Genomic DNA, 24279 nt, shown 5'->3' with positions numbered 1-24279 from the left:
TTTCCCTGTCTGTCTCTTTCCCTGTCAGTCTGTCTCTTTGTCTGTGTCTGACTCTTCGTGTCTGTCTCTCACCCTGTCTATGTCTGTTTCTTACCCTGTCTGTGTCTGCCTCTTTCCCTGTCTGCATCTGTCTCTTTCCCTGGCTGCATTGTGACACGCCAACATTCCATATAAGGGGCGTGGCTGCACATGCTTCTGAAGTTCTGGCTGCACTGTGGCTCCCAGCTCCATTCGCTTTAATGGAGGCAGATTTTTTGGCGAATAACTGTAAAGAGCGGGGTTAAAATTTCCCCTCAAAACATAGACTATGACGCTCTCGGGGTCCAGACGTGTAAGTGTGCAAAATTTTGTGGCTGTAGCTGCAACGGTGCAGATGCCAATCCTGGACATACACACACACACACACACACACACACACACACATACACACACACACACACATACACACACATACACACACACACACATACACATTCAGCTTTATATATTAGATATTTATTTAATATAGGGTCTTTTATTATCTTTTGCTCTGAGAGATACGCCAGGGCTTATTTTCAGGGGATGTCTTATATTTTCCCGTGAACAACAATCCACGTTTATTTTTGAATAGAGAAATCAACATTTATTCAAATATAATTAATAATAATAATAATTATAATAATAATAAATATGTCATTACATTCTGAAACATCAACATTTTAAATTAATCCGATTACTGGTTCAGATACACATTTTCTAATCTGATTTGCTATTCTCATGGTGCAGAACCAGTCCTATAGTGGTGGGTACATACCATATTTACAAAGGTTTAAATTACATGCTCAAATTTATTAATCTCTGTGTACTGCTAGGTTTAGCCTGAAAAGAGAGCAAACACTCTCAAAAAGAATCTCACTTACCAGACCCCAAACAATCAGAGTTGGCAAATGAATGGACTCTCACATACAAATCTGCGTTGCTCTCAGGTCCCCTTACATTCTAAAGCTGTTGGCTCCCCCTGGTAACTGGAAGCAGTGATACTGGTACCCGTTCTGTTTGTGAGAGCTGCAGTGCAATGCAGCTGGATTGGTGAGGGATCTGACAGCGATACAGATCTCTGTGTTCTGAGCCCATCCACCATCAGCACTTGCCAACTGTATTTGTTTGGGGTCTGATGAGTGCAATTTCTTTTTTTTGGGGGGGAGGGGAGGTGTCTGCTTTCTTTTGGGGTTGTCTGCTTTCTTTGATGAAGAGTCCTGCTGTATTCTTTAACTTTTTAGCTGCTTGGATACTTCCTTATGGATCTGCAACTATGGCTTATTTTCGGAGTGCGGCTTATATTTTAAGCATACTCAAAAATATGGATAGCCAAAAAACTTCAGAGGTCTCAGCTCAGCCATAGTAATAGAGAGTGAAAGCCATAAAAATGGGAAGAAACTGTGCAGATAGTGTGTGACAGCACAGCAATGAAATTTGGTATGTGAAGAAAACAGAATAATACACATTTACTTGTTAGAAATAGGAGTGTTTGCAGTCACCATGTTTGATATACAGTGAGGCAATGACAAGGAGGGAGTGGAACAGCCGATCCCACCGCCTACTTCAGCTGGATATGCGTCCATCTGGCTGAAATGTATTCCAGCACTGAGACCTGTTGGGTCCCAGGGCTACAATACCCGCAATTGGCCAAACAGTGGCAGGCAGCCGATGTTTGCGATACCGTGACTGGGGGTGCATTACACGCTGGCTACAGAGGATGCTGAGCAACGTCGGAGAGAAGAGAAGGTGAGTAGAATGTTTTGTGGGGGGTGTTATGCATTAGAGACAGAACGGGGACCGTATATACCAGAAAGGGGCCTAACATAAGGACATATATACCAGGATGGGGACATATATATCAGGATGGGCCCAGGTTGGGGACATATACACCAGAGTGGGGCCCAGGAAGTGGACCATTTACCAGGATGGGTCTAGGATAAGGACCATATATACCAGGATGGATCCCAAAATGAGGACCATATATAGCAGGATTTGGCCCAGAATGAGGATCATGTATACCAGACTGGGCCCAGGATGGGGATCATGTATACCAGGATGGAGCCAAAAATGAAAACATTCATATCAAAATCAGCCATGGATGGGGACATACATACCAGGATGGGGACATATACACTAGGATGGGGGCATATATAAGAGGATAGGAACATATATACTGGGATAAGGACCATATATACCAATGTCACACAAATTTCTAATTTCTTGCATACACAATTTATTGGTCAAATTTCACATACTTATGCCATTACAATGCTATTGCTTGAAACTTATTGCCATCACTACTTTTGGGGCATTTGCCTTGCTTTTTTCTTGTTGACTCTTTTTAGGAAGAGGAAAATTGTGTTAAAAGAAAGAAGTAAAAATAGTAATTTAACACTGCCCTCAAAAAGGGGATATTTTACAAAAGTCTGATAGTGATTTGTGCAATTATACAGTCTGGTTTTTACATCTCTTTATTCATGGCCATATATGTTGAGTCAAATTTGCATAGCTAAGACTGCTTTTGTGTTAAAATGTTTGAAAAAGGTTGAGCACAATCCTAGTAGAACTATATGTCTTTGCAGTGCAGTTGACGTTTTTGGAGTATTTTTGATCGAAGGTCAATCAATTCACTGCAAATCAAATCTTGAGACCAAATCAGCTAATCAAATGCAAATTGAATTTTGGAAACTTCACTCATCACTAACCTCATAACTATATCCCCAAGAAATGATGTTGGGTGAAATACGGTTGGGATGGTTGGAATTCATTTTCCATATCCTTTTGTCCAGCAAGGAGAAAATCCACTGCTAGACAATTCTGTTAGCGGCTCCCACATAGAGAACACAATAGCGCTCAGCTAATTTTCCTGTGTATCGGGGTATTGAGAAAGATTAGTATGGCCAATTTAAGAATAGTAAAGCAACTAAGTGTAATCCCAAACTACTTACAGCCTGCTCCATTGAAACTAAATACTCTACTCCTCTCTTGATCAGCTCCTCAGTTGGCAGTGCAGACAACAAAAATGCTGTCATTTAGAGACACAGTGTGCGGTATTGTAGCTCATCTTAATTTATGTATATGGTGCAATGCTGTAAATTCACAAAACTAAATAGGATCTATTGTTACAGAAACAGCATTTAGTACTAATTTTCCAAACTTGTAGAAAATCCCTTTAATTCTAAACACCATACTAAGAAGTGACTGACAAGGACTGGAAGGAGGCAATGAGACTGTACATGAAGGTGCAGGTAGGGTAAGAAGAGGAAAGCATCTTTACTTTTAGTTACCGTTATTTGTATTTTGTGGCTAGGGACAGGGCATAAAAATGGACACAGCTAGCAAAATGGGTGTGAAATTCAAATGGGTGTGATTTTTTAAATGGACATAGTTTAAATGGGCATGGTTTTTAAATGGGTGTGGTTTAAGTGGGTGTGGTTTAAATGGGTGTGGTTTCCTATCATAAGCAGGGAACCTGCTAAATAATTGAATCCTACCCCTACCTATAAGACCTGATCCATGCATTACTGTCTGTACTCAGACTGTGAAACAAAGATGTATGAATCCACCCTTATCACAGTTAGCACAGTTGTTGTCATAGACCACATTCACCTTTAAGCTGGAAATGGTACAGCTAAATAATACTAGACTCTGCAGAGAAGTAATTCTTTCATTGAGCTCATGCAGGGTGTCTTAACTATTTCTGGATGGGAATACTATATTGATGCCCTTTCTTTAGGATAAGTTAGTCATATCAGATTGGGTAGGGTGTCTAATGCACACTACACCCACTGATCATCTCTTAGCAGGTTCCATATACATTGTAAGCACAAAGCGTAGGGATCGAGAACTCCAAAGCTCAGAACACTATGAAGTGGCCATTGTTGGGTACTGGGTACTCAGATCACATTCTCTTCAAAATAAACTGAGCTGCAGTACCATATAATAAACATTAAACACAATAATAACTAGAGGTACCCTAAGTCAAAACATTTTAAAATTTAACATTTATTACTTAAGTATATTCATTGTGATGCCTAACATGAACATTAAACTATTGCATTGGGGAGACATTATCCATATTGTCTCTTAGAGAATAACAGGCCGCGGATCTGAGTCTCCTATATTAAACTTTTAAGTGTTTCTCCCTAATGCTCAGTTCATAGGTTTGGGGACGCTATGAGCTGATAGGTTTTAGCATCAGCATTAGGGAGAGACCGTTAAAAGGTTTAATATATGAGACTCAGGTCCGCGGCCTGTTATTCTCTAAGAGACAATATGGATAATGTCTCCCCAATGCAACAGTTTTAATGTTAGTGTTAGGCATCACAATGAATATACTTATAAATGTTAAGTTTTAAAAGGTTTTGAGTTACGGTACCTCTAGTTGCCGATGGCAAATCGTGTTTAATTTAAATTAACTCTACGCTATCCGGGTAGCAGTGGAGGTTAGTAGTTCAGCAGTACCATATAATGGGCAATATACCATGCACAGAGCTGTGGCATTCTGTTTCCATTTATTATGTACTTCTGTAGCGCCCCTGAAGCCATCAGGGAGCTACAAGGTACTGCATCCGCACAAGGATGCAGGGCCTACCCCCTAGGGACCCGGAAAACCAGTGCCAGTAACAACCAAACACTCCAGATAATCCCTGTTTTTCCCCAATAATCCTCCATAGAATGGTGCCAGGCTGAGGTCAGACCAATAGATGGCCACCTAGAGGTGGATACAATCCAGTCCACTAGACGACCAGGTGGGAAGGGCAGATGGTGGAGAGTGGACAGTGAGACAGAGTAGTGTGTCGGGGACAGTGAAAGAGAAAGGAAGGACTGTCGGGAGTGTAACAGTGACCTGAGGGCCCTGGCGGTTAGTTGCCAGTGGATTACGGTGGAGTACTCCCAGAACTATGCCCAACGGGGTACAGAAACCTAGGTCAGCAAAACGCTCCAGGCAGACCTGATAAAATCTGCACAATGAGGAGACCATCAAAGACCTCACTGACCTTGAAGGTCGGGACACAGTAGCAATGGAAGAACTGGGGACAGGACCAGAGACTCTAACCCCACAGGGTTCACGCTACCGTCATACAGACTGCTGGAAGAGACTACCAGGAGGGAACCCCCAGCCGCTCCAAGCCACGGGGACCCACCAACCAAAGACAGGTGCAGGAGAAAGAAGCCACCAGGTCACTAAACAGGAACTGGGACTAAGGGGACCTGCGGTTAAGACTAGTCAGTCTCGGGTGACCAGTTACCAGCTTACTGTGAGTAAAGGATCCAGTTACACTGCAATCCCTTGTGGCCTATCTTCTTTTAACACCCGTCTACTTCACCTATCCTCTGGGGCCTGCACTGCTTGCAGAGGGCCTAACATCACCACTGGGGCTGCCACTTTCACCAGCCCCAGTAGTGAACATTGTGCAGTGGTGGCTCCATCCACATAGCCGCAAACTGCAAGTGGCATCAGGTGTGAACTTTATTCAACAGTCCCTCGTACATAATCCCCTTTTCAAAAAGCACTCAGGGCACGGAACCGGGCAACGGCCACCAGAGTGACATTCCCCAGTTATACACCACCCGGGACTGAGTACCCCATAACCCTGCACGACACACTTCCATAGATGCAGAACCTGGTAACATGTTATAGCTGAAAGTGTTCACTGTTGAATCCACACTGATCCACTATTGACGATGATCAATCCTATAGATAGGTCATACATGTATCAGTCCTGAAAAAACGCTCTCAATTGACGTAAGAATTGTTTCCATTGTTAGAAATACCTTTTTGTGTATGCCTTTTTCCTGATGAGCATTTCAACTTGAAAAAATTACACAAAATGTTTTATACATTAAAATAAGAAATAAACTTAACCATTCTGACAGGTGGTACATATTCTGTGCAAAATCATTATTATATATAGACAGATAAAATAATTTTATATTTACTTAAAATAGACTAACTAATTCTATAGCTATGTAAGTTACGAAACATGAGAATAACCACTGACTTATGGAAGTTCAAGGGGAAACAAGAAATGTTGGTCTTTTTTCTGCACTAAAAACACCAATATTGCTATGGTCTTACCGCACTGGATCCACGCAGAAATGAAAGTAGATTGCGACATACTGGAAGAAGGATGAGGAGGCAGTTGAAGTTCAAGCAGGCAGCTGGAGCTCTGGCCCAAGCTAAAGCAGACTGCAAGAAAAGGATAAAAATATATATGTGAAAATAATATAAAAACGTGATTTGGTTTTTCAGTGTCCTCTCAATAACAATGAGGCCCTCAAAACTTCAAGGGTTCACTTTTTAATCAATTGAGGTTTGGAACATGGGTGAACTGAGAATTGAGAAAATATACCATGGTTCATCAGATGACATTGCAATACTCTAGGTCTAGGAGGAAGTATCTGTCAGGGCAGGGAGGACTGGTAGGCCCAGGAGGTGGATCCACTGGACCATGCACCCCACCGGAGGGCAGGGTACACAGCAGCCGGAGCACTGGCATGGCAGGGACAGGTATAACCAGGTCACCAGGGTCACGGAGTTCTTTAAGACGGTACAGAATGCTGGTACAGGTAACAGGACACGGTACAAGGGGACCTGAGGACCTAGCTCAAAAGACAAGGCTTCAAGACACGTTGATCAGGCCCCGCCCACATGGAAAGGCAAGTCTTATATACCCAGCACAGCCCTATGTCATTTCCTGCTTCAGGTGTGCTGGGCCTATAAGACCGGGAGAATGGGCGCGGCCTGGTCCTATACAGAGGCACTAGTCAGAGTCAAACTCCTGAGACCAGGAATAGAACACAGGAGAGCACGAGCGGGGGCGGTAGCCGTGACCGGAGGACACGTGGACCGGATCAGTGGTCACGGAGCGGTGCCGAGATGGTGCGACCGGGTCAATGGGTAAGGAGCGGTGCTGTGGCATCGGGAGCGTGACAGTATCTCCAAAATTTATTGCATCAGTATCAAACTTTGGGCACATGGCATCTTTTAGCTGTTGGTGCAGCCGCCAAGTTTTACCAGATGAAGCCACTTCAGGAAAATGCCAGCAGTCGTTTTCCTATTGCCATTATTCCTGTGACGGCTCCACCAACGGAGTCTTTCACTCTATACTGTGAAGTATACACTGTGTGCAGAATTATTAGGCAAATTGTATTTTAAAGGATTTTTTTTTATTATTGAACAACGACTATGTTCTTAACCCCTTCAGCCCCGGGGCACTTTCCGTTTTTGCGTTTTTGTTTTTTGCTCCCCTTCTTCCGAGAGCCGTAACTTTTTTATTTTTCCGTCAATCTTGCCATATGAGGGCTTGTTTTTTGCGGGACAAGTTGTACTTTTAAATGAAATCATAAGTTTTACCATATGGTGTACTGGAAAGCAGCAAAAAAATTCCAAGTGTGGAAAAATTGCAAAAAAAGTGTGATGGCACAATAGTTTTTGGGATGTTTTATTCACGGTGTTCACTATATGGTAAAACTGATGTGTGGGTATGATACCTGAGGTCGGTGCGAGTTTGTAGACACCAAACATGTATAGGTTTACTTGTATCTAAGGGGTTAAAAAAAATTCACAAGTTTGTCCAATAAAAGTGGCGCACGTTTTGCGCCATTTTCCGAAACACGTAGCGTTCTTATTTTTTGGGATCTATGGCTCAGTGACGGCTTATTTTTTGCGTCTCGAGCTGATGTTTCTAAAGGTAGCATTTTTGCGCAGATGCTACGTTTTGATCGTCTGTTATTGCATTTTGCGTAAAACTTGCGGCGACCAAAAAACGTAATTTTGGCGTTTGGAATTTTTTTGCCACTACGCCGTTTACCAATCAGATTAATTGATTTTATATTTTGATAGATCGGGCATTTCTGAACGCGGCGATACCAAATATGTGTATATTTATTTATTTTTTAACCCTTTAATTTTCAATGGGGGGAAAGGGGGGTGATTTGAACTTTTAGGTTTTTTGTTTTTTTTTTAATTTTTTTTTACTTTTTTTTTACTTTTTTTATTTTATTTTACTAGTCCCCCTAGGGGGCTATAGCAATCAGCAATCCGATTGCTGATCGCTATCTGCTGATCACAGCTATACCGCTGTAATCAGCAGATTCAGTCACTTTCTTTCTTCCTCTGCTCCGTGCCGAGGAAGAATGAAAGTGAAACTTCGTAGCACCAGGCGTCATCACATGACCCTGTGCTACGATGGCAACCACCGAACGTCACGTGATCACTCACGTGACGTCCGGAGGGGGCGGCGGTAAGTAAAAAAGATGGCCGCGCGCATGTAGATCTCGCTGCCAGACTTTGGCAGCGAGATCTAAGGGGTTAATGTTCCGGGTGGAATGCGATTCCACTCGGAACATGTAGGCACACATGTCAGCTGTTGAAAACAGCTGATATGTGTGCCGATCCACGCCGCCTGCCCGCGGCAGGGGGCGGGGCTTACCGGGACACGATCCATGACGGAAAGATCCGTCCATGGTCGTGAAGGGGTTAATGAACCCAAAAGACTCATTTGATAAATATCAAAGCTTAATATTTTTGGAAGTTGGAGTGGAGTTTTTTTAGATTTGGCTATCTTAGGAGGACATCTGTTTGTGCAGATAACTATTACTGTGCAGAATTATTATGCAATTTAATAAAAACCAAAAATATTCCCATCTCACTTGTTTATTTTCACCAGGTAAACCAATACAACTGCACAAAATTTAGAAATAAACATTTCTGACATGCAAAAATAAAACCCAAAAAATTGGTGACCAATATAGCCACCTTTCTTTATGATGACCCTCAACAGCCTACCATCCATAGATTCTGTCAGTTGCTTGATCTGTTTATGATCAACATTGCGTGCAGCAGCCACCACAGCCTCCCAGACACTGTTCCGAGAGGTGTACTGTTTTACCTCCCTGTAGATCTTACATTTTATGAGGGACCACAGGTTGTCTATGGGGTTCATATTAGGTGAACAAGGGGGCCATGTCATTCATTTTTCATCTTTTAGACCTTTACTGGCCAGCCACGCTGTGGAGTACTTGGATGCATGTGATGGAGAATTGTCCTGCATGAAATTCATGTTTTTCTTGAACAATACCGACTTCTTCCTGTACCACTGCTTCAAGAAGTTGTCTTCCAGAAACTGGCAGTAGATCTAGGAGTTGAGCTTCACTCCATCCTCAACCTGAAAAGGTCCCATAAGTTCATCTTTGATGATACCAGCCCATACCAGCAGGGTCGTTGTCAGTACCCGGCATACCCGGGCAAATGCCAGGGCCCTGGAGAGCTGGGGGGCCCACTCGGCCTCGTCAGTTCTGCTGCCCCCGGGCCAAGTTCCGGGGACCGCAGTCCTCGGCAGGAATCTGCGGCTGCCATTCCTTTAAGGCACGCAGACCACAGCGTCCTCCTGGATTGAGCTTTATCTGTGGGCGGAGCTACCGCCCGGCATCCTGCTCGGTCCCACAGATGAAGGGGGCACAGTGCCAGCCAGCGACCCCATCCCTCCGGCGCTGTGTCAGCCCTCTCCATCGTGACCTGAGCGGTATGTGGGACACCCCTCCCCCCTAGATCTGTATGTGCCCCCCGATTTATGGGCCTCGGTGAACTGTATGGGCTTCTCCCCCACACGATGTATGCCCTTCCCCCTCCTCCCGTCCCTGAAGCCGTATGTGCTGGCCCCGGAGCTGTGTGTGTGGGCCCCACAGAGCAAGGTGTGTGGGCCCTGCAGAGCCGCATGTGTGGGCCCCGCAGAGTCGCGTGTGTGGGCCCTGCAGAGCAAGGTGTGTGTGTGTGTGTGTCTGTCTGTCTGTATGTATGTATGTATGCAGCAGTGTGTGTCTGTCTGTCTGTCTGTCTGTCTGTCTGTATGTATGTACGTACGCAGCAATGTGTGTCTGTCTGTCTGTATGTATGTATGCAGCAGTGTCTGTCTGTATGTATGTATGCAGCAGAGCAGTATGTGTGTTTCTGTCTGTTGGTAATGCAGCTGATGTGATTTTTTTTGGACTTTGCAAAGGCATTTGATACTGTACCACACAATAGCCTTATATTAAAGCTCCAGAAGCAAGGACTAGGGGAAACTATATGCAACTGGGTAAGGAATTGGCTAAAAGATAGGAAATAAAGAGTAGTCATAAATGGTACATTCTCTAAATGGGCTGCAGTCAGCAGTGGGGATGCTGGGATCTGTGCTAGGACCAATTCTTTTTAATCTCTTTATTAATGACCTTGTGGATGAGATTGATAGTAAAGTGTCAGTCTTTGCTGATGACACCAAACTATGTAGGATATTAAAAACTGACCATGATAGTACAATATTACAAAAAGATCTGGATAAGATGTCAGAATAGGCAGATACTTGGCAAATTAGATTTAATGTTGATAAATGTAAAGTAATGCACCTAGGACGGAGTAATCCTATAGCTGCATATACATTAAATGGAAGTAAACTCGGAACTACAGAACAGGAGGAAGACTTGGGTATTCTCATTACAAATAAGCTGAGCAGCAGCACTCAATGTGAAGCAGCAGCTGCTAAAGCAAACAAGATTTTAGGGTGTATAAAAAGAGAGATTAGATCCCGTGATCCCAACGTATTGTTACCCCTCTATAAATCACTTGTAAGGCCACATCTGGAATATGGGAACCTGTTTTGGGCTCCACATTTTAAAAAGGACATTCAGAAGTTAGAGGCAGTTCAAAGGCGGGCAACTAGACTATTACAAGGAATGGAAGGCCTCACATATGATGAGAGGTCGGAAAAGTATGATATGTTTAGCTTAGAAAAAAGACGTCTCAGAGGAGACCTCATTTATATGTATAACTACATGTGTGGTCAATATAAAGGACTGGCACATGACTTATTTCTTCCAAAGACAATACTAAGGACCATGGAGCACTCACTGCGAGTGGAAGAAAAGTGATTCCGACAACTAAATAGGAAAGGGTTATTTACAGTTAGAGCAGTCAGACTGTGGAATGCCCTACCAGAAGAGGTAGTAATGGCTGATACTATAACAGCTTTTAAAAAAGGGCTGGATGATTTCCTCAGGACACACAACATTGTTGATTATAAATGACTTAGTGACCAAATGTAGAACTGGTGGAGGAAGGTTGAACTAGATGGACGTAGGTCTTTTTTCAACCTAAGTAACTATGTAACTATGTCTGTATGTATGTATGCAGCATAGCAGTATGTGTGTGTCTGTATGTATGTATGTATGCAGCAGAGCAGTATGTGTGTGTCTGTATGTATGTATGCAGCAGAGCAGTATGTGGGTGTCTGTCTGTATGTATTCAGCAGAGCAGTATGTGTGTGTCTGTATGTATATATGTATGCAGCAGAGCAGTATGTGTGTGTCTGTATCTATGTATGCAGCAGAGCAGTGTGTGTCTGTATGTATGCAGCAGTTTCTGTCTGTCTGTATGTATGCAGCAGTGTGTCTGTCTGTCTGTATGCAGCAGTGTGTCTGTCTGTCTGTATGTATGTATGTATGCAGTAGAGCAGTATGTGTGTCTGTCTGTATGTATGTATCCAGCAGAGAAGTATGTGTGTGTCTGTCGTATGTATGCAGCAGAGCAGTATGTGTGTGTCTGTATGTATGTATGCAGCAGAGCAGTATGTGGGTGTCTGTATGTATGTATGCAGCAGAGCAGTATGTGTGTCTGTCTGTATGTATTTATGTATGCAGCAGAGCAGTATGTGTGTGTCTGTCTGTATGTATGCAGCAGAGCAGTGTGTGTCTGTCTGTATGTGTGCAGCAGAGCTGTGTGTCTGTATGTATGTATGCAGCAGCAGTGTGTGTGTGTCTGTCCGTATGTATGGATGCAGCAGAGCAGTGTGTGTATGTCTGTGTGTGTGTGTCTGTATGTATGCAACAGAGCAGTGTGTGTGTGTATGTATGCAGCAGAGCTGTGTGTGTCTGTCTGTATGCACGTATGATGTGTATCTATGTATGTCAGTGTATATGACTGCATAGATTTGTCTGTTTATATGTATTTTTGTGAGTTTGTCTTTAAATATGTATATGTACGTGTATGTATCTGTGTATGTGTGTGTGTCCGCGTGTTTATGGGGCCCACTGGGACTCTTCCGCCCGGGGCCCACAAAAACCTGGAGCCTGACCTGCATACCAGTACCCCACCTCCACCTTGCTGGCATCTGAGTCGGAGTGGAGCTCTCTGCCCTCTACTGATCCACCCTCTGGCCCATCCATCTGGCCCATCAAGAGTCACTCCCATTTCATCAGTCCATAAAACCTTTGAAAAATCAGTCTTAAGATATTTCTTGGTCCAGTCTTGACGTTTTATCTTATGTTTTTTGTTCAAAGGTGGTCTTTTTTCAGCCTTTCTTACCTTGGCCATGTCCCTGAGTATGGCACACCTTGTGCTTTTTGATTCTCCAGTAACGTTGCAGCTCTGAAATATGGCCAAACTTGTGGCAAATGGCATCTTGGCAGCTTCACGCTTGATTTTCCTCAATTCATGGGCAGTTATTTTGCCCCTTTTTTGCCCAACACGCTTCTTGCAACCCTTTGGCTATTTGCCATGAAACGCTTGATTGTTCGGTGATTACGCTTCAAAAGTTTGGCAATTTCAAGACTGCTGCATCCCTATGGAAGACATCTCACAATTGTGGACTTTTCAGAGCCCGTCAAATCTCTCTTCTGACCCATTTTGCCAAAGGAAAGGAAGTTGCCTAATAATTGAGCACACCTTATATAGGGTGTTGATGTCATTACACCCCACCCCTCCTCATTACAGAGATGCACATCACCTGATTTACTTAATTGGTAGTTGGCTCTCAAGCCTATACAGCTTGGAGTAGGACAACATGTATAAAAATTATCATGTGATCAAAATACTCATTTGCATAATAATTCTGCACACGGTGTAGAGACCGCACTGCCTCCATGAACATGTACACAGCAATGTTGTTTTTGCATTGCTGGGCATTGTTTATCTATGGGGCACTTTTACAGAGCTTTTTAGCGGATATTAGGAGACATGGTGAGCACCTAGCTTTGGGCCAGTTTCACAAACCAGTTTTTTTATAATAAGAGAAAAACGATCTGTGGGTGTTTTTTTAAGTGTATTAGACCTATATATGGTCTCTGAGTCAATTTTTACATTCCTTATTGTATCAGCTTATGAAGAATAACATTTATTTAAGGAGTTGTACCACAAACAAAATACATTTGAATCAATACATCTTGGAATAATAACAAGCTCCACAACTGGATGTGATAAAAAGTAATGTCCCTGTGCTGACGTAATCTTATATATGTGTCTCTTCTGTGTACGGTGTCTGACCGTACAGGGACATGGTCTAATCATATCCCATCTCCTGGGCAGGGGAGGAAATTTAAGAGAGTATACAGATATTATAGCATGAGTTTGCAGATGCTGCTTTCTGTGAGGTAAAACACTTCCCTGCCTGTTTAAAAACATGTTTTACTTCACAAAAAAGAATCAGATACAATCCTACGCTGTAATGTCTGAATACTTTTTTGCGTCATTACCTGCCCAGGAGCTGTAGTATGTTCAGACCATGTTCCTACACATACAGACAGAGCTATTACACAGTACATAGCAGAGGCACATTTATAAGATTACTACCTACAGTACCCGGCATTGCCCAGGATAGTAACTAAGTGTCTCTCCCACTCTCTCACTCTCCCTTGCTCGCTCTGTCTCCCTCCCTATCTGTCTGTCTCCCTCCCTCTCTGTTTGTCTCCCTCACTGTCTGTCTGTCTCCATCCCTCCCTCTCTTTCCCCCTCCCTCCTCTGTCTGTCTACCTCTCTGTCTGTCTCCCTCTCTGTTTGTCTGTCTGTCTCCCTCTCTGTTTGTCTGTCTGTCTCCCACACTGTTTTACTGTCTGTCTCCCACACTGTATTACTGTCTGTCTCCCTCTCTATCTTTCTGTCTGTCTCCCTCTGTTTGACTGTCTGTCTCCCTCTATGTCTGTCTCTCTCTCTCTCGCTCTGTCTGTGTGTCTCTGTGTCTGTGTCTCTGTGTCTCTGTTCTGCGTGTCTGTGTCTCTGCATGGCTGTCTCAGCGTGTCTGTGTGTGTGTCTCTATCTCTGTGTGTGTCTCTGTGTCTCTGTCTCTGCATGTCTGTGTTTCTGCGTGTCTGTGTCTCTGCGTGTCTGTGTCTCTGTGTGTGTCTCTGTCGCTATCAGTTTCTGTGTGTGTGTGTCTGTCTCTGTGTGTGTGTGTCTGTGTGTGAGTGTCTCTGTATCAGTCTCTGTGTATCTCTGAGTGTGTCTTTGTGTTTCTCTGTGTGTGTGGGTCTCTGTGTGTGTCTCTGTCTCTATGTGTGTCTCTGTATATCTGTCTCTGTCTCTGTGTCTGTCTTAATGTGTGTCTGTTTTTGTGTGTTGGTCTCTGTGTGTGTCTGTCTCTGTGTCTCTGTGTTGATGTCTGTCTCTACCTGTGTTGGTGTCTGTCTGTATCTATCATATCACCTCACTTATACTAAGAATGTCCTTCATTGCCTATAGCAACCAATCACAGTTCCTATTAATGACCTGTAGCTCCCAGCTCCATTGACCTTAATGCAAGCAGGTTTTGGCAAATAACTGTAAAGCGCAGAGTTACATTTTCTCCTCAAAACATAGTCTATGACGTTCCCTGAGTCAAGTGAGGTGTCTGTGCAAAATATCGCGATTGTAAATGTGACGGTGCGGATTCCTTTCACGGACACACACACACACACACACACACACACACACAATATACTGTACACACACACACACACACACACACACACACAGCTTTATATATTAGATCTCGGCACAGGAACATTTTTTTTAACACATCTAATTGTGGAACTTATTACTGCTCCAAAGATCTAATAATTTAACAGGACTTTGTTTATGGGACAACCCCTTGCAATATTCCTTCACAGTAAAACTAAGAAAGAGGAAGCTGAACAAAAAGACCATGACTCATATTGATATTACACAGATTTATACTTCAGGAAAGATCAACAAATGGTGGAGGGTGAGTCTACAAAAGAAAAGGAAACACACTCAAGAATAGTATGGTAAATTAGAGTAAGGGATGGTCTCTATAAAAAATGTGTATGGATTCCATGATCCCAACCGAAGGAGTTACATCACCATAAATATGTAAAAAGACAGGCAATTGCTGTCATCCCTAGTAAGGAGCAAGATGTACTTAACTTATGATTGCCAGGAAATAAACTAGAAAACGCAGGATACATATACTTATAGTTCTTCCCCAGAGAGTTGCGTCCACCCCAACATGAGTTTCGACATTGCCATTTTCAGTAGAAATTGACTATACTGCTCTCCCTATGTCTGCATTTATACCCACATGTCATATGCCTGTGTCACTTTTGTATTGATGTCTATGCATTGATACTTTCACTTTTCCCTTACTCTGTATTACACTTTGTATGTATTTTTTTTCTTTTTACTTACATATCCCACAATTGAGCGTGCATCCTTTTTTTTTCTTTTGTTGCCCACCCGCCAATATATTTTTGATCTTTAATAAAGTTTAAATCTTTTTAACCCCTTCATGGCTGCAATTTTCCATTTTTTTGCGTTTTCATTTTTCCTCCTTTTCTTCCAAGGCTCATAACTTTTTTCTTTTTACATCCACATAGCCATATATGGCCCTGTGCATACGCTGCGGATTTACCCCCGGAATTGCTGTGGATTTCGCTGCAGAAATGCTGCAGAAAATGTTTGTAACATTTCTGCAGTCCTTCTCCAGCAAAATCTATGGGGATTAGACAAAGCTGTGTGCACACTGCAATTTTTTGTCCCTGTGGATTTACCTGCAGAAATTCCGCTGCGGAATTAATGTGCATGTCACTTCTTTTCTGCAGGTCCCTGCGGTTTATCCATTAATTATTGGTAAAAACCCACAGGGACCAACATGCGGCAAAACCGCAGAAATTCTGCACCGAAACCGCACCAAAACGCGGTAAAACCGCATGCGGATTTTGTTGCGGTTTTGGTGCATTTTGTTTTTACCGCAGGTGCGGTATTCTTTCACAGGGTCCAGTTTTTCCTTAAGAAAAAGTCAGTTTCTATCGCGCACATAGCCTAAAGGCCCCGTTACACGCTACGATTTATCTGACGATATGTTGTCGGGGTCACGGATTTCGTGACACACTTTCGTCGTCGTTAGCGACGTCGTTGTGTGTGACACCTACGAGTGACTCCTAACGATCGTAAAAATAACGAAAATCGTTGATCGTTGACACGTCGTTCATTTTCAAAATATTGTTTATCGTTTCGAACGCAGCAGACATATTGCTACGTTTGACACCCTGCCAACGACGAACAACATCATTAGTGCGTCCGTCATCAGCGACGCAGGCGTGTCGTTACGAAAAATGCTCCACGCCTCCTCTGCTCTGATTGGTGTCATGCCAGGGTGTATGCTATGGACAATTATACACCTCTGTTGTTGCCGGAATCGTTGGGAGGAATGCTGTGTGATGGTGTCCACACGACCGCCTTGATCAAACAATATATCGCTGAACGATGTTGCGTCGTTTGTGAGATGCGTACGTGTGACCACTACAAAATGACCTATGAGCGATCTCAGCAAATCGTAGCAACGATCTGGGCGTGTCACATTGCTAACGAGATCGCTAGCAATATCGTTGTGTGTAAAGCGTCCTTTAGACCTTGTTTTTTGCAGGATGAGTTGTACTTTTGAATGACATCATTCACTTTATCATGTGTTGCACTGGAAAGCAGGAAATATATTTGAAGTGTATTGAAATAGCAAAAAAAGCGTAATTCCACAAGTTTTTGTATTTTTTAATGAATATGTTCACTGTATGATAAAACTGACCTGGCAATATGATTTCATAGGATACCAAACATGTATAGGTCTGTTTTATTTAAGTGGTAGAAAATTATTTGTAAATTTGTAATGTATGAGGCCTTAATTTATGCACCCTGAGCACATATTTTCAATAAGAGCATTTTTTGGTAGGTACAATGTTTTGATCGCTTCTTATTGCATTTCACTGGAAAATTATGGCGTTCAAAGTAATATGCCGTATTTTTCGCTTTATAAGATGCACTTTTGCTCCCCCAAATTTTGGGGGAAAGTAGGGGGTGCGTCTTATAAACCGAATATACGGGGGGGTGTACATATATATATATATATATATATATATATATATATATATACACTGCAGGGTCCGCTCTGGAGCGGTGCTGGGGGCTGGTGGGGGCAGGGAAAGCTGGGAGCGGCAGCGTTTGATCTCCTGCTCCCGCTCATATAATATGCACAGCCACTGTCCATCAGCAGCGTGGTGCTGAAACTGCATCACGCTGAGAGGCTGGGGCAGCGGGGCATATTATATCTGCCTGCGCCCTCCTTTGATCGCACATGATCCCCCCTATGTTAGATATGGCCCCCGTGCTGCTGCCCATAGTAAAATAAAAAAGCTTTACTTACCTCCAGCGCTGATCTTCGGCCTCCTGCTGCTGTTGTCTGTGATAAGGCACGCAGAGATGATATCACTCTGCCATGCCGATCACATGACCGGCAGCAAGAACCAGGAAGTGTAGGAGGGAGGACTCGGAGCTCAACTGCAAGGAGGGAGACACAGGGATTACAGCGCTGAGAAGGTAAGGAAAGTGTTTTATTTTATTATGGGCAGCAGCATGGGGGCATATCTAACACAGGGGAGATGTGCCATCTATACTGGCCATGGGCAGCACACATGGGGGGCATATCTAACACAGGGGAGATGTGCCATCTATAGTGGCCATGGGCAGCACACATGGGGGGCATATCTAACACAGGGGAGATGTGCCATCTATAGTGGCCATGGGCAGCAGCATGGGGGCATATCTAACACAGGGGAGGTGTGCCATCTATAGTGGCCATGGGCAGCACACATGGGGACATATCTTACAGGGGAGGTGTGACATCTATAGTGGTCATGGGCAGCACACATGGGGGCCATATCTAACACAGGGGAGGTGTGTCATCTATAGGGGCCATGGGCAGCACACATGGGGGCCATATCAAACACAGGGGTGGTGTGCCATCTATAGGGGCCATGGGCAGCACACATGGGGGCCATATCAAACACAGGGGAGGTGTGCCATCTATAGGGGCCATGGGCAGCACAGGGGGACGTGTCCCAGTACAAGGGGGCTATATTCAATATAAGGGGGCCATATCCAGATTAAGGGGGGCTAATTTTAGGATAGGGGCTATGAGGGACATATACCCTATATGATTTGTTAGACGGACACTGGCATTATAAGATGGACCCCATTTAACATTAAAAAAAAAAATTCTCTTTTCCTTCACCAAATTTGGGAATGCGTCTTATAATCAGGTGCGTCTTATAAAGCGAAAAATACGGTTATTCATTTTTTCCCCTTTATGCAGTTTAACGATAGGATTATGTTTTTTTGTTAGATCAGACTAAGAACACAGGATTACAACATATGTGTATTTTTTCTTTGTCTAATTGTTTTATTTTTAATGAAGAAAAAGGGTGAATTGAACTTTAATGTTTTTTTCATATTTTTAAAAACTTTTTTTCTCACTTTTTACTGTATTTCTTTGTCCCTTTAGGGTACTAGAAGCTGTGATCATCTGATCGCTTGTGCTATACAGAACAAAAAATTCCTATTCACAAGAGATTTAAAATGACAGGCATGCGGGTCATAAGCAGACCCCTGGCTGTCATGGCAACTCATCAGCATCCCGCCATCGTGTCACAGGCACACCAATCTCAGGAACGATGCGTCCCCCTTCTAGCGCATGCTAAATGCAACTGTCAGATTGACAGTGGTATTTAATTGGTCAACAGACATGGGCGCAGGTGATTAAATCAGCCGTCATGTGCGGTGAAAAATGCAGGCTCGATGTGTGAGTCCACATCAAAGACACAAGTTTTGATGTACCATTGGGTCAAAGGTCTTGAAGGGGTTAATATCAACATGAGTCATGGACTTTTTGGTCCTCTTCCTTAGTTTCTATACATTATAGTATGACTTGAATATAAATACATATGTGGTATTGTCCATTGTGCAGTACACACCACCCAGTATACAGGATAAGGCCACGTGCACACATTGAGTATTTGGTGAGTTTTTTACATCAGTATTTGTTGCCAAAACCAGGAATGGGTGATAAATACAGAAGTGCTGCCTGTGTCTCTCTTATACTGTACATTTCCTCTGATTGTTCCTCTCCTGGTTTTGACTATAAATGCTGAGGTAAAAAAACCTCACTAAATACTCAATGTGTGCACGTGGTCTCATACAGACAACACAAAGATGGCGTCTGTGCGCTGCCTGTTAATTTTCATAAGGCCTTTGACTTGCATTGGGGAGTTTGACCTGCAACACGGATCAAAAGAAAACTTCTCCATTTTACGTTTTACAAACAATCAGTTGACAATAAATAGGACATATGTAAAGGCATATCAATTATATCAATTGCAATCCATTAGCTATCCATAAAAATAATAGATAGTTCACAAACTAAAAATTCTTATATGTGAAACAGCTCTTATTCCTAGAGGTCACTGCTGGGTTTCTGTATACCTTTACATTTGAGAACCAATCAGAATACTGTGTATTAATACATGATTTCAGAGGCTAAAATGGCTTAATTTTGATGAGAAATATTGACAATCTTCATAGCAGCCTTGTGGTGCTTTCAATTAATTTTAGATGGAAAAAGGTAAATTGCTATAAATTACACCACATTTTTTTTATTTAGTTAACTGTGGAACCTTTTTCACAAATGTATCTGTCTGGAGTCCACCCAAAACATATGTGGGCACTTTGAAACTAAAGATGATGTCCAATAATAGGAAAACCCCTTCTTAAATGCTTTATACCTCCTTGTAAAATAAATACACCTTATACTCATTTCTTGTGGCTGCTCATGTGCCATGTGACCCCTTCAGTCAATCAGTGGCCAGTATTGAACCGCTGTGCTCTCTTCATTCAGACAAAGCTCATAAGTCTGGAGGAGGGGTGAGCACAGCTATCCATTAGCGGACGCTGATTGACTGCAGGTCTCACATTGTATAACAAAGTCATGAGAGCCTCTGGGAGACAGGGCACCAACATCGCTGGAACAATGCCAGTATAGAAGATGACTCTAAGATGACTTAAAAAAATCCGGATCCGCGCGGTTTCAGCGGTAGATCCGGGTCCGACCCGGACGCGGGATTCCGGGTGCACGATCCAGATTCGCCATTTTTTTTTTCTGTCTCTCTCTCTCTATCTATCGATCTAAAGATGACTATAAGGTGTTATTTTTAATTTAAAAGCGTGCCTATAGTATTTAACGGACTTTTTGAACAAGATAAAGATACTTACACCATAAAGCTTTCTAGAGAAGAAATATCTTGGGCCTGCATCATAGACAAGGTAGAAATTCCAGAAAAGAAATGCGTTTATTCCTAACCAAGCCAGCTGAAAAATAAAAATAATTGATGATAATTATGTGTTAGATCAAGGTCAGGAATGGAAACCTTATACCTATAAGGAAGATGTTCAATGGTCAGCTGTTTTTTTTTATTATTTTTTTTTTCAAATTGTTATTTATTAAAGTGAACCAATCACCAGGATTTTCTTATATAAACTAAAGCCAGTGCTATACTGTCACTATCATGCTTATTCTATACATACTTTTAGTTGTCAGATTGGATGTATAGTTTTTAAACACAAGCAAGTAAAGTTACAGAAATGTACAGCTTTTTGATTGGCAGCAGCTACCGAATAGCTAATATGTGGGAGCGGTTTTGCTATCTATTCCTGCCTTTGTCTGCTGTTTGGCCTCTGTAAATGCTAGACTGTATGGGTTCCTTCCAGGTATGAGTCATTTCTGTCACATGATAGTGACATGTAGAAATGCAGCCCATACAGTCTAGCATTTACACGGGCCAGGCAGCAGACAGGGCGTTAATAGATAGCAAAACCCCACACACATATTAGCTATTCGGTAGCTGCTGACAATCAACATGTTGTACATTTCTGTAACTTTACTTGCCTTTATTTCAAAAACTATACATCCAATCTGACAACTAAATGTATGTAGAGAATCAGCATGATAGAGCCAGTATAGCATTGACTTTAAATTATATAGGAAAATCCTGCTGACAGGCTCACTTTAAACTTTTGCACATTCTAAAAGTAAAAACACACATACTGTGTCCATAAAAGGGATATATGGGATGTTAGCGAACAAGGAAATGCTCGGTGAGAGATCACATAACCTTAATGCAAAAAAAAAATAGAATCTGAATATAATAAAAACAGAGCCTGTCAAATATTAATTGCGTCAAAAGTTCCCAACAGTGGGATCATCATTAGAAAGGTTGATCTTTTGAGAGGGGTTGATACTATGTCATAAAAAGAAAAAAATATAAAGCAATAAGGATAAAGGGGACAAGAAAAGAACAAGGATAAAGGAAAAAAGGGGAGAGGGTGTTGTCCATGGGTTCCTGCAAGCTACAGTTCTTAAAGGTGGAAGACATGTAGCCCAGAACTCTCTCCTTCAGAAGGACGCAAAGTCCAAGGCCAAGGAACCCAATGGAAACAATTAACATGTAAGAATGACAGAGAACGTCCAAAACAGGCGATAGCTGAACAAAGCGAGGTTTATTCTGCCATATACAGAGAACGTGTGCCTCTTAAAGAGCTAGAAGCATGTTCCAAGTCCTGTGTGCCACTAGCAGAAATGTTATAACATTTTTGTGCAATTTTGAGTTGCACAAAAATTTTGTGTACAATTCTGGTAAAAACACCTTCAAGAATCGGGCACACATTATAAAACAATTGTCATTCCTTGCTATAATTGTAGCATGACATACAGTTAAAAACTCACAACATTGTAAAAAGTCACAATGGAAATTAGCCATTAGAAATTATGTATTTTGCAAGTAAAAGATCTGGTATTGTTCCTGTCCTTCTTAAAAGCAGATACCCTGGGTAATTTTCTGACACCTATACAATGTGTTTGATAAAACATTTAGGATTAAACGAGGATTGTTGTAATTTACAGTCTATTGTCTTATTACATCTTAATTAAAAACTTCTATTTTTTTATATCAATAAGACCCCATGTAATTCATAGAGATAGAAGCAATATTTTTACAATCACAAAATGTTCAGCCACAGAAGACTTCAATGTAAAGCACAGATAGGAAACATGTTACCATAAAAATAGATACTTGGGAACTGTAAGCATATTTTATTCACAAGTTTCTTAGACGTTATTAGAAGTATTGATTTTATTCTAATATTTAGTTTGGCTATTGCTAACAGCATATTTTGTACAAATCAATTATTCTTAATAACCTATCTATAACCTGATTCATGCTGTCCAAAGCTTGGGCAGCATGAATCTCAGCCAGGCTGCACAATTGCAGCGAGGTGTAGTATTCTTTTAATCACTCTAGTGTGTTAGAAAAAAAATATAGTCAAAGAGGTTTCCACTACTTTTACATTGATGGTCTATCGTTAGGATAACTCATCAATGTCTGATCGGCCAGGGTCCAACACCCCGCACCGCCACCGATCAGCTGATCTCAGTGACGGCGGATGCGGCAGCAGGAAATGCTCAGTTCTGGAGCTGCCCCATCAACTGATAGTGGCTGGGACTGGGTACTACACATCCACCTCTTATTGATTTAACAGGAAGTGGATGTGCAGTACCTGGCTGCGGCCACTATCACAAGACAGGGCAACTCTGAACCTGAGCATTTCTGGCCACCTGCTGCTGCCGGCACCGAGAACAGCTGATTGATGGGGGCGCGGGGTGTTGGACCCTGACCAAGCAGACATTGACGACCTATCCTAAGGATAGGCCATCAATGTAAAAGTAGTGCATAACCTTTTTAAATATGTCTGGAAACCAAATGGAGAGATGGAACTAGACCAGCCTATGAGCAGCTTTTCCCAGCACTGTTGCAGGTAATTAATGGGTATCTCACTATGAAAAAAACTTGTCTACTGATTCAATCACCTCTGCCAGCACTGTGAAAATCTAACCAGGAGTGGCACCAGACTAGTCTCCAGCTATGATCCCTGTCCGGATATCAAAAAAATATTTGACTAATATACCTGCATGCAATTCTGCAGCCAGGCTCTGATTCATGCTGCCCTAGATTGGACACCATGAATTAGGGTACTGGTTCCCTTTAAGTATTCTTAGGCTATGTTCATATGTATAGGAATTAGTGCATTTGGATCCATATTGGGATCATAAACACAGAAATAAAAAGTTCTAGTATAGAACCCATTTTTGAATGAGAATAGACATGTCATAAAGTGTCTTCTGTTTGCTTCATTTCCAGCTGTAATACGGTTTTTAGCTGGATCCAAAAACATAGTTTGCACAACTTTATTGTCTGCTAAAAAAAAGAAAAAGCAATAATAGCAATAAAATCCATCTTGTTTTTACATTGAAGTCTGTGGGAGATGGATCTTAATGGATAGCAGATCACGATCACTTTTTTAAGACTGCTCATGCCCACTACAATATAGGTGTTCAGAAACCCCTCTAGTTCAAACAAATCCATTAAAAATGGAACAAAAATGGATGCAAAGTAGAAACCAAAATTTCTGCTTTTAAACTGATCAAATTTTTTAAAATCCATTCAAAAACAGAAACTTTGTCTCCCATTTTGCCTCCGGTAATACTGAGATTCTTTCAACTGGATGTTAACTGGATAAGTGAACAAAACCTGAGATTTAAAAGTGATAAATGTAATGGTACAAAAAGTATAAAAACTGATGTAAGAGATTAAAGTAGCTAGGCTATTTGTATTTGATCCGTCTCTAAAAAGATTACATTCTAACAAATGAATTTCTCATCTTTGTTGCAATGCATTCTAACTGACGTTACCCATTCTCTTTTGTAGCAATCTAATAAACTGCTAAGAGTAGATTTTACTCAAGGTTACAATGTGTCTACTTACAATTACAATGATGGAAAGCCCCTCGTTCACCACCCAGTTGCTCATCTTTGCTGAGAGTCTCACCACTTCCTCAAGCTGTAAAGAGTAAAGACGTCTACTGTGTAGGTACGGTGTGAAGCATCTGTTAGGAAATATATCTAAGAGGAAGTGAAAATACAGTTTCCTTTTTTTCATCCATGACCAGCCTCTGTGATTACAATGTAGAACAAATGAAGATCAAAATGTAAAATACCTATACTAAGCAGGCTTTTCTATAATATTTAGATGACAATATATTTTGCAACACATTACTAGACGATATGAATTGAAGTA

The 24279-nt window shown here is 42.0% G+C and overlaps 1 protein-coding gene across 1 annotated transcript in view; it reads right to left on the bottom strand.

The window, feature by feature from the left end:
• The window catches only part of CYBB (cytochrome b-245 beta chain), a 77602-nt gene extending 53551 nt beyond the window's left edge, over positions 1–24051 (bottom strand). The window contains exons 1-3 of the mRNA XM_075334259.1: positions 23968–24051; positions 20363–20458; positions 6101–6211 (exon numbers count right to left, since the gene is read on the bottom strand). Coding sequence (XP_075190374.1) covers positions 6101–6211; positions 20363–20458; positions 23968–24012 — 252 coding nt within the window. The 5' untranslated portion in view covers positions 24013–24051. The remainder of the gene's footprint in view (positions 1–6100; positions 6212–20362; positions 20459–23967) is intronic.
• Between the last annotated feature and the right edge of the window lie 228 nt (positions 24052–24279).

This window comes from Anomaloglossus baeobatrachus, chromosome 2 (assembly GCF_048569485.1).
Source record: "Anomaloglossus baeobatrachus isolate aAnoBae1 chromosome 2, aAnoBae1.hap1, whole genome shotgun sequence".
Classification (NCBI taxonomy): domain Eukaryota; kingdom Metazoa; phylum Chordata; class Amphibia; order Anura; family Aromobatidae; genus Anomaloglossus; species Anomaloglossus baeobatrachus.
Note: the sequence above shows the minus strand (reverse complement) of the source record. Positions and strands in the feature narration are given on the sequence as shown.